The following is a 14,997-nucleotide window of genomic DNA, read 5'->3' on the forward strand; positions in this document are numbered from 1 at the left end:
CTGGAATCCCCTGAGCAAGCAGTGTTTCAGCTGGCTGGACAGATCAAATAACACTTGGGCTGGTTAACAAAAGACACACAAGTGGGAAGGTGCTGGAAGCTGAAGTGTGGAAATTTACCCAACATTGTTTCTTTGACAGGAAAGGAGACTTGGTCTGAAAGATGCTGCATTCCTGCCAGCCCCTCTGGATCCAGCAGAACACTGTCTCATTCAAGGTAGTATGGATGAGGGGGTGACAGAGGATGCTGCCCACATCTGAAGCCTCCAGAGGATCCTGGCTGGACAGCTGAGCTGCCCTCAGGTCTGGGACTTCAGGTGTAACTTGGTGTAGAGCTCATGAAAGGCGCTTGGATTTCTCCAGCTTTCTTCACCAATGCTCAACAGACTGGTTTGGGTTTCAGAATCTAAGAGCAGCTGGTAGAAAGGAGAGCTGGCAGAGGTATAAAGAAGTCCCTACAAGCCTCTAGAATCCATTGTTGGGATATCTTCATACTGCTCGGGACACAGAGGGCAGCTCCCAAGCTGCTGAAGGCTGTGATACGACTGAGCTTTGGACCATTTAAAGTAAAAGAACACAGCTCAGCAACAGCACCACATTTCAGCAAGAAGGAGCCTCTTTTAACAAAGGATTTAAAGGGGAGAGTTTCTGCATCTCTACTTTGTGGTCCATCATGATGGAGAACTTTACGTTCACATAGATAAAGAGACTGGTTTTTCTTTCCAATATGCTATATTTGAAAGAATCATGAGCCATTCTAAGCTTCCAGGGAGGCTCAGGATACATAGGAGTTGGTGGACAGCCTTCCCAGTACAGGTTAAGGAAACAGTCTGAGCCTCCAACTTCTGCAGCTCAGCGAGTATGGACATATGCCACTCTTGTCTCCAGGGAGCTGGTGGCAGTGACATCACCCGGAGAAGAACCATCCCTCAGCCTTGGGACTTGACAGAATGAGGTGTGCTGGGGAAGCCACGAGCTGGGACTTGGCCTTTCCTGACTGCCCCTTCATCCCATGGTCAGCCCCTGACCACTGAGCCAACGATGGCTGAGAAGGGCGACCGCATCGCCAGCGTCTACGGGTATGACCTTGGTGGGCGCTTCGTTGACTTCCAACCCCTGGGTTTCGGCGTCAACGGGCTGGTGCTGTCGGCCGTGGACAGCAGGGCCCGCCGGAAGGTGGCCGTGAAGAAGATCACCCTAAGCGACGCCCGCAGCATGAAGCATGCACTCCGGGAGATCAAGATCATCCGCCGCCTGGACCACGACAACATCGTGAAGGTGTATGAGGTGCTGGGGTCCAAGGGTGCCGACCTGCAGGGCGAGCTGTTCAAGTTCAGCGTGGCCTACATCGTCCAGGAGTACATGGAAACCGACCTGGCGCGCCTGCTGGAGCAGGGCACGCTGACGGAGGAGCATGCCAAGCTCTTCATGTACCAGCTGCTCCGAGGGCTCAAGTACATCCACTCTGCCAACGTGCTGCACAGGGACCTGAAGCCCGCCAACATCTTCATCAGCACGGAGGACCTCGTGCTCAAGATTGGGGATTTCGGGTTGGCGAGGATTGTTGATCAGCAGTATTCACACAAGGTATGTCTGTCCAGAATGGCTGATACGCGTGGTGCATGTAATCCTCAAGAATGCTCAGTGTTCAAGAGGGTATTCCTAGCTCCCGTGGAATCAGAGGACTGGGGTCAGTATTTGGGGGAGGCTGGAGGGTGCTAGAAGGATCACGGGGCTGAAGTTGTTGCTGGGGGAGCAGGGAAGTTCTGGTTCTTAGTCTGGTCTGATGGTTCTGGCCACTAGTCATGGCTGTGACCGATGACTCAAGGCCGTACAAGAAGGGTTGGATTCGGTGATACGGCTCTAAACTCTATGGCTTTAAAATTGTGCTGCTGGGGAGTTCCTTGGTGGTTCAGTGGTTAGGATTCCGGGCTTTCACTGCTGTGGCTCGGGTTCAGTCCCTGGTTGGGGAACTGGGATCCCACAAGGCATGCGGCGCAGCCCAAAAAAAAAACAAAAACGTGCAGCTGGTGAATTGCCTCTAGCACCCTCTTCTTCCTGCCATCCACCTAACCACCTACCCTGCCTCCTTTCTGCTCAGGACTCCCTGGGAGGCTTCCCACCACTGGAATCTTTTGCTCTGGCTCATCTCACCCCCTCCTCCCATCAAAGCTGCCCCACTCTGTGTTCCATTCTCTCTGTCCGTGGACGGAGGCATAAACGGTGAATCTGATCAACTAACTCTCGGTGTACATTATCCAGCTCATGGCTCGGCTCTCCCAGGCCCCTGATGTACTAGCCCCCTAGTGTGACGCTAAAGCCACAGGTGCTGACCCCCCACGGGGTGGGCGGCTAAATGCTCCAGCAGCAGCAGAGATCAGAGCGGACCCGGCCACACCGACCCTTGTTCTCAAGGCCCCAGACCTCTTCTTACCTAATCCACTGTGCCCTTCAGGAACTGGGAGTCCTCTGAAATTCTATTCCCCTTACCTCGGTTCCTGCCACTTTAGGGGAGTCTCTGAGCACCTCAGCCAGGCACCCCTCAACAGAGCTGTGGAGTGGCTGTGCTTTCCAGCCTCCCGCCCAAACTTTTGTATCGTGAATTTTTACTAGAATGAATACATCCCTCAGGAAGTAGGTGCACCGTGAACTGTTACCAGCCAAGGGGCTGGGGTGGGTGACGAGAGGGGAGGGGAGCTCTGACCTTGAACATGCCTCAGCTTTCTCCCTGAGGCCCCATTCCTCTGCTCTCCCTCGCCACCCTATTTGCCTGCAGCCAGGAGGTCACGGACACCAAGAAACGTGCTGACCTGCCTGGTACAGCTGCAGCGGGGTGGGGGTGGGCGGAGCAGGGCTCCCTGTCCCACCCTGACTGGCTGGAACTTGGGGTCCAGCCCAGATTTCAGGCCTCGAATCAGCCCAGCTGGCTCTAGTTCCCTGGTGCTGCCTTAACCGTGAGCTTGCCCTCTGTCCCCCCTCCTGCAGCCAGGCCATCTGTCAAAACTGACAGCCGACTCTGTAGGAAGGAATGTCCATGGTAAAAAAAAAAAAAAAAAAAATCATGCCCTTCTGTCTTCCTAACTCCCTGTGCTTTGTCTCTTTCTTCTGAGGAACAATGACCCCAAACAACTGAACCAACGGTTTTAATCCAAATCAGTTCTTATTTGGTAAAAGGACCAGAGAATCCATGACACTCTTATTTCTGGGATGCACAAAACCACCTTCTGAATTGGAATAAACCAGTACATTTGGGAGTCATAATAGGACCTTCCTCGACGAAAGGGTCTGATTAAGTGAAGTATTACAGGGAACGTGCGCAGAACAGCACGTGGTAAGCGTTTGGGAAAATCAGGGAAGGTGGTCACTGGGCCAAAGACTGGCTGTGGCAGCAATTCTTAGGACGTGTGTGGTTGTCTGAGAAGGTGATACTGTCTGAGGAGGCAGAGTCGCGGGCTCCCTTCTGACGGCGCTGACTGCGACGTGGACAGTCACCCTCTGCGAGCCTGCGTCTCCCCATCTTTGACAAGGATGATAATATGCTCCCTGCCTGCCCTGCTGGCCTGTGGTTGTGAATCAAAATGGAACATGAAAGCAAAGCCCCTTGTAAAGTAGGACCCCATCCGTTCATCTAATGAGCGTTTACTGAGTACACAGGGTCCGGGCCCTATGCTGAGAGCCCGGGAGGAGCCCCAGGTTCATGGACCGCCGCAGGTGGCTGTGCTCCTGTCACTCAGGGGTGGGGAGCCACCTCTCCATTTGGAACTTTCATTTTCCTGACGCAGAGGAGTTCAGATGCTCTGACTTCCTCTTCGTGTGCTCTCTTCAGTAAAATTAGCCGTGGGAGGTTAAAAAAGAAATCACCGGAGCCAGCTACGATCCCAGTAGGTGTTCACATCAGCGCTGCATTGGGCAGGTGTCCCGTGCCCCCACCTGCTTCCTCCCCCATATACTTTCTGCTTTTACCTTCCTCCCTGCTCTGCCCCGAGTGATGACGAAAGCTTTATATGTGGTGCCTTTATTTATCTGATGTACATTTAAATCAGTTCTCATTTAATTCTCAAAATGCCGTGAGGCACTTCGGGCAAATGGTCCATTTTAAAACGGAGAGAATTGGCATTCTCAAGATTACTTGGCTGACTGTGGCAGAAGGGACGTGAGAACCTGGCCTTCTTGTTTCCTGATGGATGACCTTTCTGTGTGCTGTCTCCTTCACGAAGGCTTTCTGGGTCTCCAGTTGGAATGAGTCCTTCTTTCCTTTGAATTCCCCACCCCCTAACCTGGATCTTCCAGCGCCCACCATTCTCTGCTCTGTTGTACTGTGTGTGTGTCTGCATCTTCCATGCTCTCCTAGGCCGAGAGCTCCTTAGTTCCTGATGGCCGTGTCATGTTCATCTTGGTTTCCTCCAGGGAGTCTAATCCCGTGCCTGAGACATGGCCCAGTTGATGGTGTTGACTGTCTTGAACTAATGGAAGAACTGTCATTGGCCAGCACGTTACAGATAGGAAGCTAGTTGGGCTCATTGATTCCATGTGCTTGGGAGGTTTGACTCTCAGAGAGAGAGCACGGCATTCTTCCAGCCAATGAATTGGTGGGGGTCAGACGTGTGCATTTGCTTTTCCTGGTGTGTTTGGAGGACAGTGCCTACATGTGAATGGCTCTAAACTGACCCCTCCTAAAGTTTCATGGATACTGTGCTTGCCTTGAAGAGGATCGTGCTCACCTGGGCTGCAGCTAGTGCCTTTGCGTGGGCCACAGCCCCTTGCCAGGGACGGGCTTTGTGATCCGACCGGGGGGCTGGACTCGGATGCAGCAGACGGTGTTCACTCTCCTCATTGTGACCTTCTCACGGGTGGACAGCAAGCCTCCTTCCCTTCCACATCCCCTCATCTAGCACAGGGCCTGGCACAGGGTAGGCGTCCACTGTGTTTGTCTGGTAAACGAGGTGCTGGAGGAAATGGCCTTCTCTAATGAACAGCTGGCAGCACTGGGGCTTTAAGTCACAGTCAGGGAGCATTCTGAGCACGTGTTCCCCTACCACACCATCCCAGGGGTGTTGGTCTTTGCAAGGCAGAGGGCAACTGGAGGCCCCGGTTGGCCCACACTGTCAGGAAGATGGCAGTGGGTGGCGACGGGGGTGCTCTGATGGCTCTCACTCAACAGACACGGTATAGAGGCCCCTGGTTTCTCTGTGTCATTAACTGCATGACCTCAGGCAAGTCCTTTTCCTTGGATAGCTTACTCCCAGAATAAGGGATCTATAAGGAGACCTCCCAATCACCTTGTCCATTCCTTCCATTTCACAGATGGTAAAACTGAAGCCTAGGAAGGGGAAGAGACTTGCTCAAGACCACATGAGGAGTGGCTGAGCCAGGAGTACAATGTCCAGTTTTCTCTGAGCTCCTTCTCAATTGTCTTATCTGCCAAATGGGGTCATCAGTTCCATTCTCCTTATTTCGCAGGATTCTTGTTAGAGTCACATGAAAGCGGGGATGTCAAGGGCTTTCAGATGTACAGGGAGCTAAATCATGAACAGAACCTACTTGCCCAGTAGATGCCATGGTAACACCAAGCAGACATCCACATGTCAGTTTCCCCTCCACTGACTTACGGACCCAACTCCTGACGTGATGGCCAAAGGGTGAGTCGTGAGGTCCTACCTGATGGTGGCTGCCCAGCCTGTGGTCCTGTCATGAACCCCTTTCTGCCTGCCTCCTGCGCAGGCCTGCTAATTAGTTCCTTGTGTTTGTGTCAAGAAGAGGCAGCTGAAGGATCAGAGCATGTTTTCCATCGAATTTATCCTATTAGGAAGTAGATGATCTCAAAAGAGAAAAAAAATGTAGTTTAAGACTTCACTAAGTCCTGTGTAAATTCTAAGACGTGTCAGGAGCCCCCAGAAGAGGGTGCAGAGGGCTGAGCAGCATGTTGACAGTCTGATTAGCTGTGTGAACGCGTCCGTTCAGGAAGGGGCCTGGGAGAGGGAACAACATTTTGGCCTTGCTGGAGCTGCCAGTGGACTTGCCTTTCCTGGGGGCAGTAAGCAGAAAAGCAAGCAAAGGAAAGAAAGCAGGAGTAAGAGGTCCATAAAGTATGTTTTGGTGGATCATCTGAGCAAGTCTAAGTTTTCTGCTAGGCTGGCCTGCCTTTGAGCCCTGACCCCTTTCTACTTCAGAACCCTGTCTTCTTACCTCATGGTTCATGATCAGAATGTTCTCACACGCTGCCTCCGTATCATGAAGATTCCTTAGAAATCAACTAGTACGGTGGTCCTCAAAGTGTGGTCCTGGACCAGCAGCACCAGCTTTACCTGGGAACTTGTTAGAGATGCAAATTCTGAGGTCCCATCTCAGACCTACTGAATCGGAAACCCAGTGTGGGGCCCAGCGAGCTGCGGTTTAGCCTCCAGGTGATTCTGAGGCCTGTGAACGTCTAAGCATCACTGACCTGAAGATGTGGAGTAGCTTGTCTGTGGACAGAAAGCGGACGCCCCTGGTGTGTCTGCTGCTGCTTGCGGCCAAGGTTCTCAAACTTGAACACAATGAAACAGGCTAGGAACTCCTCCCAGGTAACACAAGTGTGTTTGAAGTAGGTACCTTAACCAGAAGGGATAGTTAATGGTGGGGATATAAGGCACTGTGACGATGAATCGTGAAGATTGTCTTAGGCAGCATGGCTCTTAGGGCCTCGGTCACATCACTTGGAAACTGCCTGGTCCACCATCCCTTGAGCTTGGCAGAAAGCTGTACAGACCAGGGAACTCCATCAATAGGAGTGTTGGTTCTGTTTAGGTTTTACTTTAACAGGAGTTAGGCGATACGAACGATGATTTTAGAAAACATGCTTTTCATCCTGGTGTAAACTACTTCACTAGATGTTATTTAAAGACAAGACGTTGCTTTCACAGTTCAGTGAGATCGAGTGTTTGATTGAGGGCTCAGCAAATTACTGCAGTTTGGTAAGACTTGTGGTTCAAGGTCCCAAAGGAGGCAAAGAGGTACATGATGGAGTATATATCAGCCAGCTTCCGAGGGCTTTGCACAGAGCTTTGATCAGCTGTGTTTATGCTGGTTCAGTTGTGTTGATCAGCCCCACCTCCTGGCTACTCTGCCTTCCTTTGATGGCTTCTTGTCTATCTCCCTCTGCCTAGGCAGACACACAGAAAGCTTCCCTAGAGCACGGATTCCCTTGAAACTGAACCTAGGAAGAGGAATGCTCATTTCTGTGGCTGAAATAGAGTCTTGGCAGGTGATCAAGAGAATGTTCCTTTGTTATTCTGTGTGCCTGTTTTTTGCATGGTCTCCACGTTGAAGATGCAGGTCCCTAGGTGCTGGAAGGGAGGAAGGGCTTGCCTGAGATCCCAGAACAGGACTGGGGTCCACAGTGCTGGCATTGGGAGAGGCCTAGCCACTCTCGAGAGCCAGGGTTCATGACAAAATCGGCTCATTGAAGGACAACTTGCTGAGGGCCCAGCTAGAAGTTCTTAAGCCACTAAGCATGTTATTCCAAATCAGTGGAGCTGAAAAGATTTATTTAAAAGGCTATGAAATATCCCTTTTTAAAAGGGAAAACTATGACCTAGGGGATTAGAACAGAGGTTGTGCTAGAGAGTCAAGTGTCCCTGAACACTTAAGCCGACTTGGAAAAGCCAATTTTGTTGGCTTTCAGTGCATCCCCCTAGTTCCCACTGCAGCCCTGCCCCCAGGAGCAGGGTCTTCATTCTGTCCCTGGGCCTCCTGGGGTCCTCTTCTACCCACTCCCAGAACGCTACACCCAGGCCTCCCTTCCTGGGAAGCAACCCCACTTAGCTCCAGGGGTGATATTATAAATCATTAATAACTGGCATGGTTCAGGCACCAACCAATTAGAAAGGAAGCTGGCAGAGTCCTAAGGCAGGGTTCTGGAGGTGCCCTGCTTGCCAAAAATTGACCCTTTATTGCTGGATCATAGGGAGGTCTGGGAGTACCTGGGAATGAGACAAAGGTGATGAGCAAGGGAACCAGGGGCTTCAGCAGTAGCTATTTCCCAACCAGTTTGCAGGTATTTCATTGTTCTAACAGCTGGCCTAGCTGTACCAGTGCATACCAGTGCCTTCCTCTTCATGTCAAAGCTCACCCTTCCCACGTGCGTGTGGGTCTGGTTCTCCACTGGGGGTGAATGGTGGATTAAATAGTGCAAAGAGATCACTAGCTCCCTCCTTACTGTCAACACAAGCCTACTCACTCACCTACTCACAATTAAAGCTGCCATCTCCTGTGGCAAGCTCCAAAGCTCCAGCAGAATTCAAGAAGCAGAAAGTCAGCCCTCCTGCTAGGATTGCCAAAGGAGGAGCTAGTATTTCACGCAGTACAGGCTTGCTGGGGACAAATTCTTTGTTTATCTAGAAAGTGTCTTTATTTTACTCTCATTTTAAAAGTTTGTTTTCCCGGGATATAAAACTCTGAACCTATGGTATTTTTCTCTTTCAGTACTTAAAAAATGTCATTGCTTTATTTCCTATCCTTATTGTTTCTCAGAAGGTCTCTATTCGTATCATTGTTCCTCTGTATGTAACGTCTTTCTTTCTCTGCTTTCAACATTTTTTCTTGACCTTTAACTTTCAACAGCTTGACTGTGATGTGCACAAGTGTGGTTTTCTTTGTACTTATCCTATTTAGTTAATTCATTGAGCTTCTTGAATCTGCAAATTGATTTTTTCCCCACCATATTTGGGACATTTTCAAAAATTCTTTTTCTGCCCCACTTTCTCTTCTCCTTCTGGGCTCTGATTACTGTGTTACTCAGCTTGGCATCATCCCAAAAGATTGTCCAATCTTTTTTCTCTCTTTTTTTCAGAATGGGTAATTTCTATGGTCTGTCTTCAACTTCATTGACCCTTTCTTCTGCCATCTTTAATTTGCTGTTAACCTCATTTGGTGAATTTTTCATTTTGGATACTCTACTTTTCTAGAATTTCTATTTGGTTCTTTTTTATTAGTTTCCACTTGTGTGCTGAGATTCCCCATCTTTTCACTCATTGAGACCATATTTTTCTTTAAGTCCTTGAACATATTTATAATAACTGCTTTAAATTCTTGCTAATTTGAACCTCTGGGACATCTCAGGATCTGTTTCCTATTTACTTTTTTTCTCTTGAATTTGGGTCACTTTTTCCTCCACATTTCTAGTAATTTTGGGGTGTTTGTGGATATTACAGTTGATACTCTGAAAGAAACTTGAATGATATTGTCTTCCTTTAATGAGTGTTGAATTTTGTTCTGACAGTGAGTTAATTTACTGATGGTAAATTATGGAATCCTTGATCCTGTTAAGGCTTGGTTTTATGCAGGCCTAGAGGAGATTTTACTCCAGAGCATGATACTTACTCCTATGGTATGACCTTTCTGTTGTCTCACTTGAATGCCTAGAATGTTAACAAGGCATTTTCCCTCTGGCTGGACTGAAACTCCTATGTATCCAATGTTTCTGCAACCTCTACTATCCCTGTTCTGCTATTAGTACCAAAGTAACTACTCTCTGTTAGGCCTCACCCTGTGTATATGCAGACCAGCCCTCATCATATGCAGACCAGCCCTCAGCCAGAGATCTATGGGGGAACCCCCTACAAACTTCTGGGCCCCTACCCTATGAAGCTTCTTCTTCTCCAGTATCCTGCCCCACCGGCTCCAGTGCTTCTGAAGCCCTGGACTCTACCTCCTCAACTCAGTAGGACAAACATGTTCTGCTTTGTTCCACCTCCCTGTGCTATGGTTGGGAAATCTACCCAGGCAGAGTGCCAGGGTGAAGATGAAGCTCACCTTATGTGTTTGCTTCCCTTCTCTCAGGGATCCTGCACAGCCTATTGCCCAATGACTGAAAACTGCTATGTATATTTGTTTAGTTTTATAGTTGCTTTCAACAGGAGGGAAAATCCAGTACTTGTTACTCCATCATGATCAGAAATGGCCAGTGCTAACATTTAATGATGTAATCGTCTGTGTGGCTGAACATCTAATGCTAGCTTGTAAGCACCTTGGAGGAAGTGTTGATGACTTACTTATCTCTGCCTCCCTGTAGCATGCTTAATGAATATTATTAAATGGAATTAAGTGGAGAGTCTGGGAGATAAGTGTTGAATTATGTGCTCCTCCTTCCTTTATACCTAGGAGATGTGCTGGGAAGGAAACTCCTTTCAGATAGCATCTTCAGTCTTGGTGGGAAAGATCCCAATTGCTCTATTCCTGGCTCCAGTCTCTCTACTTGGGAACTCCAAGGTTGTGAATGTCTCAGGAACATGACACTGTCTTATTCTATAGGCAGATATTCCTGTGTTTATACTGAAGAAGAAAGGTTAGAAAATTTGATCAAACCCTTTTAAATTTTCTCCTGAAATGTGTTTTTTTTCTTCATCTTTTACTTTGGTAGCCTGTTAAGAAGACAGTACTATAGAAATAGAAGGCTTGAGGGGAGTATCATATTGCTATGTTTATCCTTACTTTCATGGGTAGCTTATAATTCAGTACCACACTTCTGGGAGCTGGGAGAGACCAATCCTTATCTCTAGCCTCATTTGCTGCCACCCCACTCATCTTGTGCTGTGATATCACTGACTTGTCACCATTTGCTGGAAAATGCCATACTTGGTGACAGCTCTAGTCCCACACACTGTTCCTTTGCTCCCACATAAACTCCTACTTATCCCTGCAGACTCCACTTAAAAGCCCCACCTCTGTAAAGCTTCACCAGCTTCCCAGGGGAGAGTTTAATCACACCTTCCTCTGGTTTTCCACAGCAGTCATCTCCACACTATTGTGATTATTTGTTTGTGATCTAATATGTTTATGATTATGCCTCTTCCCCCAATAGATAGTAGGGCCCTTAGGAAAGAGTATGAACCTCATTCAGCTCTGTACTCCTGGCAACAAGCACAGTATCTGACATATACGTGCTCGTTAAATGCTTACTGACTAAATGCCTTTCCACTGAATCAAGCATGATCCTCAAGAACCTCCCAGGATAAATTATAATTTCTCTTCTTCAGGGCAGTTTTCAAATATCTGAAGTCATCTACCACGTCCCTCTAAATCTCTGGAGCCTAGAACTCCTTTGTCTTTACACAATAATATTTAGGTACTGTTCTAAGTGCTTGAAAGGTGTAGACCTATTTAGTCCTCATAACAACAATGTAATATTAATAATAATAATAAGTGCTGCTGTTCCCATTTTACAGATGAATACACTGAGGCACAGAGAGTAACTTGTCCAAGGTCCCCCAGCTAGTAAATGGCAGAGTTTGATTTCAAAGCCCAATAGAATAGCCACCTAATAGTGGCTTCAGGTCATGCTTTATCCACTGAGCATACTGCCTTGTTGACTATTTAGATGACAGTGTTTCCAGAGGTCACACTATCCTGACTGTCCTTTCACTGACCTCCTCCTACTTATTAGACCCCAGAGGGAGGGTGACATCTCTGCTCCATAAATGACTCACTGCTCATGCTGCTGGTATTTTGAGGGGCAATCATGTCACTCTGTTGGCTCATATTGAGATCGTACCCAACTTACTTCCGTTCAGTTTTGTATTCCCTATTTTACATTCGTATCATTGATTTTTAGTCCTAGTACAAGACTTTACCCTTCTCCCCGACAAGTTTCATCTGCTTGGCTTCAGGCAAATATTCCAACCTGACAAGATCTTTTTGGATCTTTGTTCTATCACATAATCTTATCCCATACAGCTTCACAATTCACAAGCCTATCTTCTATGACTTCACCCATATCACCAGTTTTAAAATGTGTGAAGAGATTCGGTGAAAGGCTTCATCTTATGGCCACCAGACTCCTCCCTCCAGGGTGACACTGACCCTAAGCCAGAATTCTTTGGGTTTAGTTGTCCAACCAGTTGTGAATTTACATAATTATACAGTGGTCTGACCCATGTCTCTTCATTGTCCGCAAAGATGTCCTATGAGATTTAGCTAAATGCCTTATTTACATTCGGGAACATTGTCTATAGAATCCACTCATTCTACCTCAGTACAATTTTAAACTCATCCCAAAGTAAAAAATCCCAGTTCAAGCTGCATGACCAGCTGTGATTCCTAGATACACAGAACTCAGATATTGGCAAACAGTACCTCTTTACTTAGAGAAAACGTGATACATCAAAATTTAAACTTAACAAATTTGTGTTGGAGGTGAGGGCATGGCTAAATAAACTATGTTCACCCACTAAATGGAAAGTTATACAACCATTTTCAATGGTGATTTTGAAGAGTTTACAATAACATAGAAACTCTTTATGTAATACTGATTAGGTTTAAAAAGCAAGATACAGAATTGGATAGCTGGTATGATCATAAGTTTAAAACAAGGAGAAAAGAATGACATATAAAAAATAGACTAGAAGTAAAAACTCCAAAATGCTAATGATTTGACTACACATGGCTTTTCCTTCTTTTTACTTTTCTATAATTCCAGAAAAAGTACAGCATGGGCATGCATAATTTTATCACAGTAACCTTTTCAGGTAGGAAGTTGGGGAAGTTTGCTGGGTGGGAAGAGTAAGTTTACAAGATGTTTATTGCAGAAAGTGGTAAACTGAGATTATTTGGTCCCTGAGAGAGCAGGGTCCAACACAGTGGCATCTGGCCCGGGAGCCTGTGCATGCTGACCCTCGACTGTATTGTGCCTTGAGGTGCCCATGGTGTTGCATGTGTAGATCTTACCTCCTCACCCAGAGTGGCAGCCCTGCCTTGGCCGCTGTCTCCATGGGACAGGCTCTTCTGGGTGCGCCATGCCCCTGGGAAGCAGGACCACCCTCCTCATAGGTGGGGTGGGCATACACTGACTGCTACCATGGGACCCTGAGCAAGCTATGTAACCTGCCTCTGGCTGGCTCCATCCTCTCATGATACTAGATTCTACTTCAAGGGCTGTGTGAGGAGTAGAGGAGATGATGTGTGTGATGTGTGTGTCAGCCATCTGGGGAGCACTTGGTAAATATTAGCTCTTTTTTTTAACTATGATTATGAATCACCATTGGAGGGAGTTCTGATACCTGAAATTCAACCACTAATGATGCCGAAACCCAGCTTCTGTGCACTGGTGCCGAATCAAATCTCAGAGGCAGAGTTTTGGGTGAAGTAGAAAAGAATAGCTTTATTGCTTTGCCAGGCAAAGGGGGATACAGCAGGCTCATGTCCTCAAAACTGTGTGTCCCAACCTGGGGGGATTTGGTGAGTTTTATAGCAATTGTTCAAGGGTGAGGTTGCTGATAAGGATCAGGTTATGTGCAGGGCCTGCATTCCTTTAATCTGGGGTGAACTTGATGAGCTTCTGTGGTTCTCGAGGTTATCAGACTATAACCTTCTCTCTGGAATGAAGAATGCTTCATCAAGTGATTAACATCTTCCATTTGTTGGAAGTTTTAGTTCTGCAGAAGAGCTCAAAGATATTGTTATGTGTATCCCTTGAGGCAGAACCAGGACTCTGCCCCAAGGCTGCACTATTGCTTCTTGACTGCTCCTCCCTTGTCTCTGCATCCCCTCCCTTCCCTGATTAGCAACTGTTTGAACCTGCCCTTTGGAACTCAGGGAAAGTCACAGAGGCTGAAGCCTATTCCTGTTCCCTACAAACAAGAAATGGGGTACACAGCCTTCTGTGCCCGGGAGCCCCTCAGGGTCCTGCTCAATTTCACTAACAGTACATTTTATTGAGGCAGTTGACCATGTTTTAGTTTCTCTTCTAAGATACAAACTGAAGGAATGAAGAAGAGGGGGAACAAGTCAGCAAGCCTTTATTTGAATGAACTTATCAAAATGGATGGATTAGGAAGCAGTGTGCTGGGGGAAGTGTGTTTAACCCAAAAGGGGACCAGAATAGGGAGCCTCCTGTCTTAATTTTGACACTTCGGCAATTTAGCCAAAGACTGATTCTAGTACTGAGGTTATACGCTAAGAGTGATATTCAAAATACTTAATAATTTCTAAGGTTTGGGACCAACCAATCAGAACTGCCATCGGTGATGACCCATCAGGATGGGTCCTGGCTACCGCTGCACACATCACCCTACAAAGCCTGGAGAGCAGGGCCTGGCCTCTCCAGAGGTGCTCATTTAGGTGTCCGCCAGTGACTCCACATCCAGACAGGCAGAGCAGCAACTGAGAGCCAGGCCCTTGTCCCAGAGCTGCCCCACACTTATTCCTGCTTCCTTCTCTCTCGTGCATGATACCATGTTTGCCCTCTGCTCTCCAACACACACCTGGCAGCAGGAAAAGTGAAGCCATTCCTTAGTCTCCCTTCTGGGCCATGCTGGCCCCTCCTGTGTCCCCAGATGACCTGGACAGCAGGTTTCCAGGATGTTGGGGCCTCTAGAGTACGGCCATGAAGATTTTATTGTTGCACCTTCTACACGGAACTACTACCAACTGCAGAAACCATGCATCATCCTGATGGTAAGCTCAGTTAAGCAGTTGTGATATGTAGGACTTTTCCCATTTTAAACCCCTACCCCAATTATTTTGGAGTTGGAGTCACAGTTCCCTGTGTGGGAGAGCAAACCCAGGAGCCCAGAATGACCGGCCTGGTCTGGCTTCACAGGCGTGAGGAATCACCATGGTGGAAAGAGGTTGTCCATAGATCACATGATGAATGCAGAGGAGTCTGCAGCTGGGAAGACTGAGTTTGTAAGTCTGGTTGTCTTTGGCTTTTTGTGTGAGCTCTGTTCTGTGCTCACCAGCTGCCCTCAACCCTGACCCCAACCAATTCGCATATGCTGGGTGGGTCAGATGCTCATGAGAGTGCGTGAAGAGCCAATGGCTACTCTAGCTGGGGAACCAATATCATGATATCTACCCTGAAAAATTACCTGCAATTCACAATAGTACACCTTGGGGGTACTTTCCCATCAATGATAACTCTGGATCCTCACACCAACCCTCTGAAGGAGGCAGGTCACATTAATTATTGTTCTCACTTGACAGCTGAGGACTAGGGAGCCCCTGGGGTTGAGAGGCTCATCTAA

At 47.7% G+C, this 14,997-nt stretch overlaps 1 protein-coding gene across 1 annotated transcript in view; it reads left to right on the top strand.

Annotated features, from left to right (window-relative positions):
* Positions 1-964: 964 nt before the first annotated feature.
* MAPK4 (mitogen-activated protein kinase 4) overlaps positions 965-14,997 on the top strand; it is a gene marked incomplete at its 3' end in the record, with an annotated part of 74,921 nt that continues 60,888 nt past the window's right edge. The window contains exon 1 of the mRNA XM_082668330.1: positions 965-1,585. Coding sequence (XP_082524456.1) covers positions 1,040-1,585 — 546 coding nt within the window. The 5' untranslated portion in view covers positions 965-1,039. The remainder of the gene's footprint in view (positions 1,586-14,997) is intronic.

Source organism: Grampus griseus (assembly GCF_964374135.1).
Source record: "Grampus griseus genome assembly, chromosome: 12".
Classification (NCBI taxonomy): domain Eukaryota; kingdom Metazoa; phylum Chordata; class Mammalia; order Artiodactyla; family Delphinidae; genus Grampus; species Grampus griseus.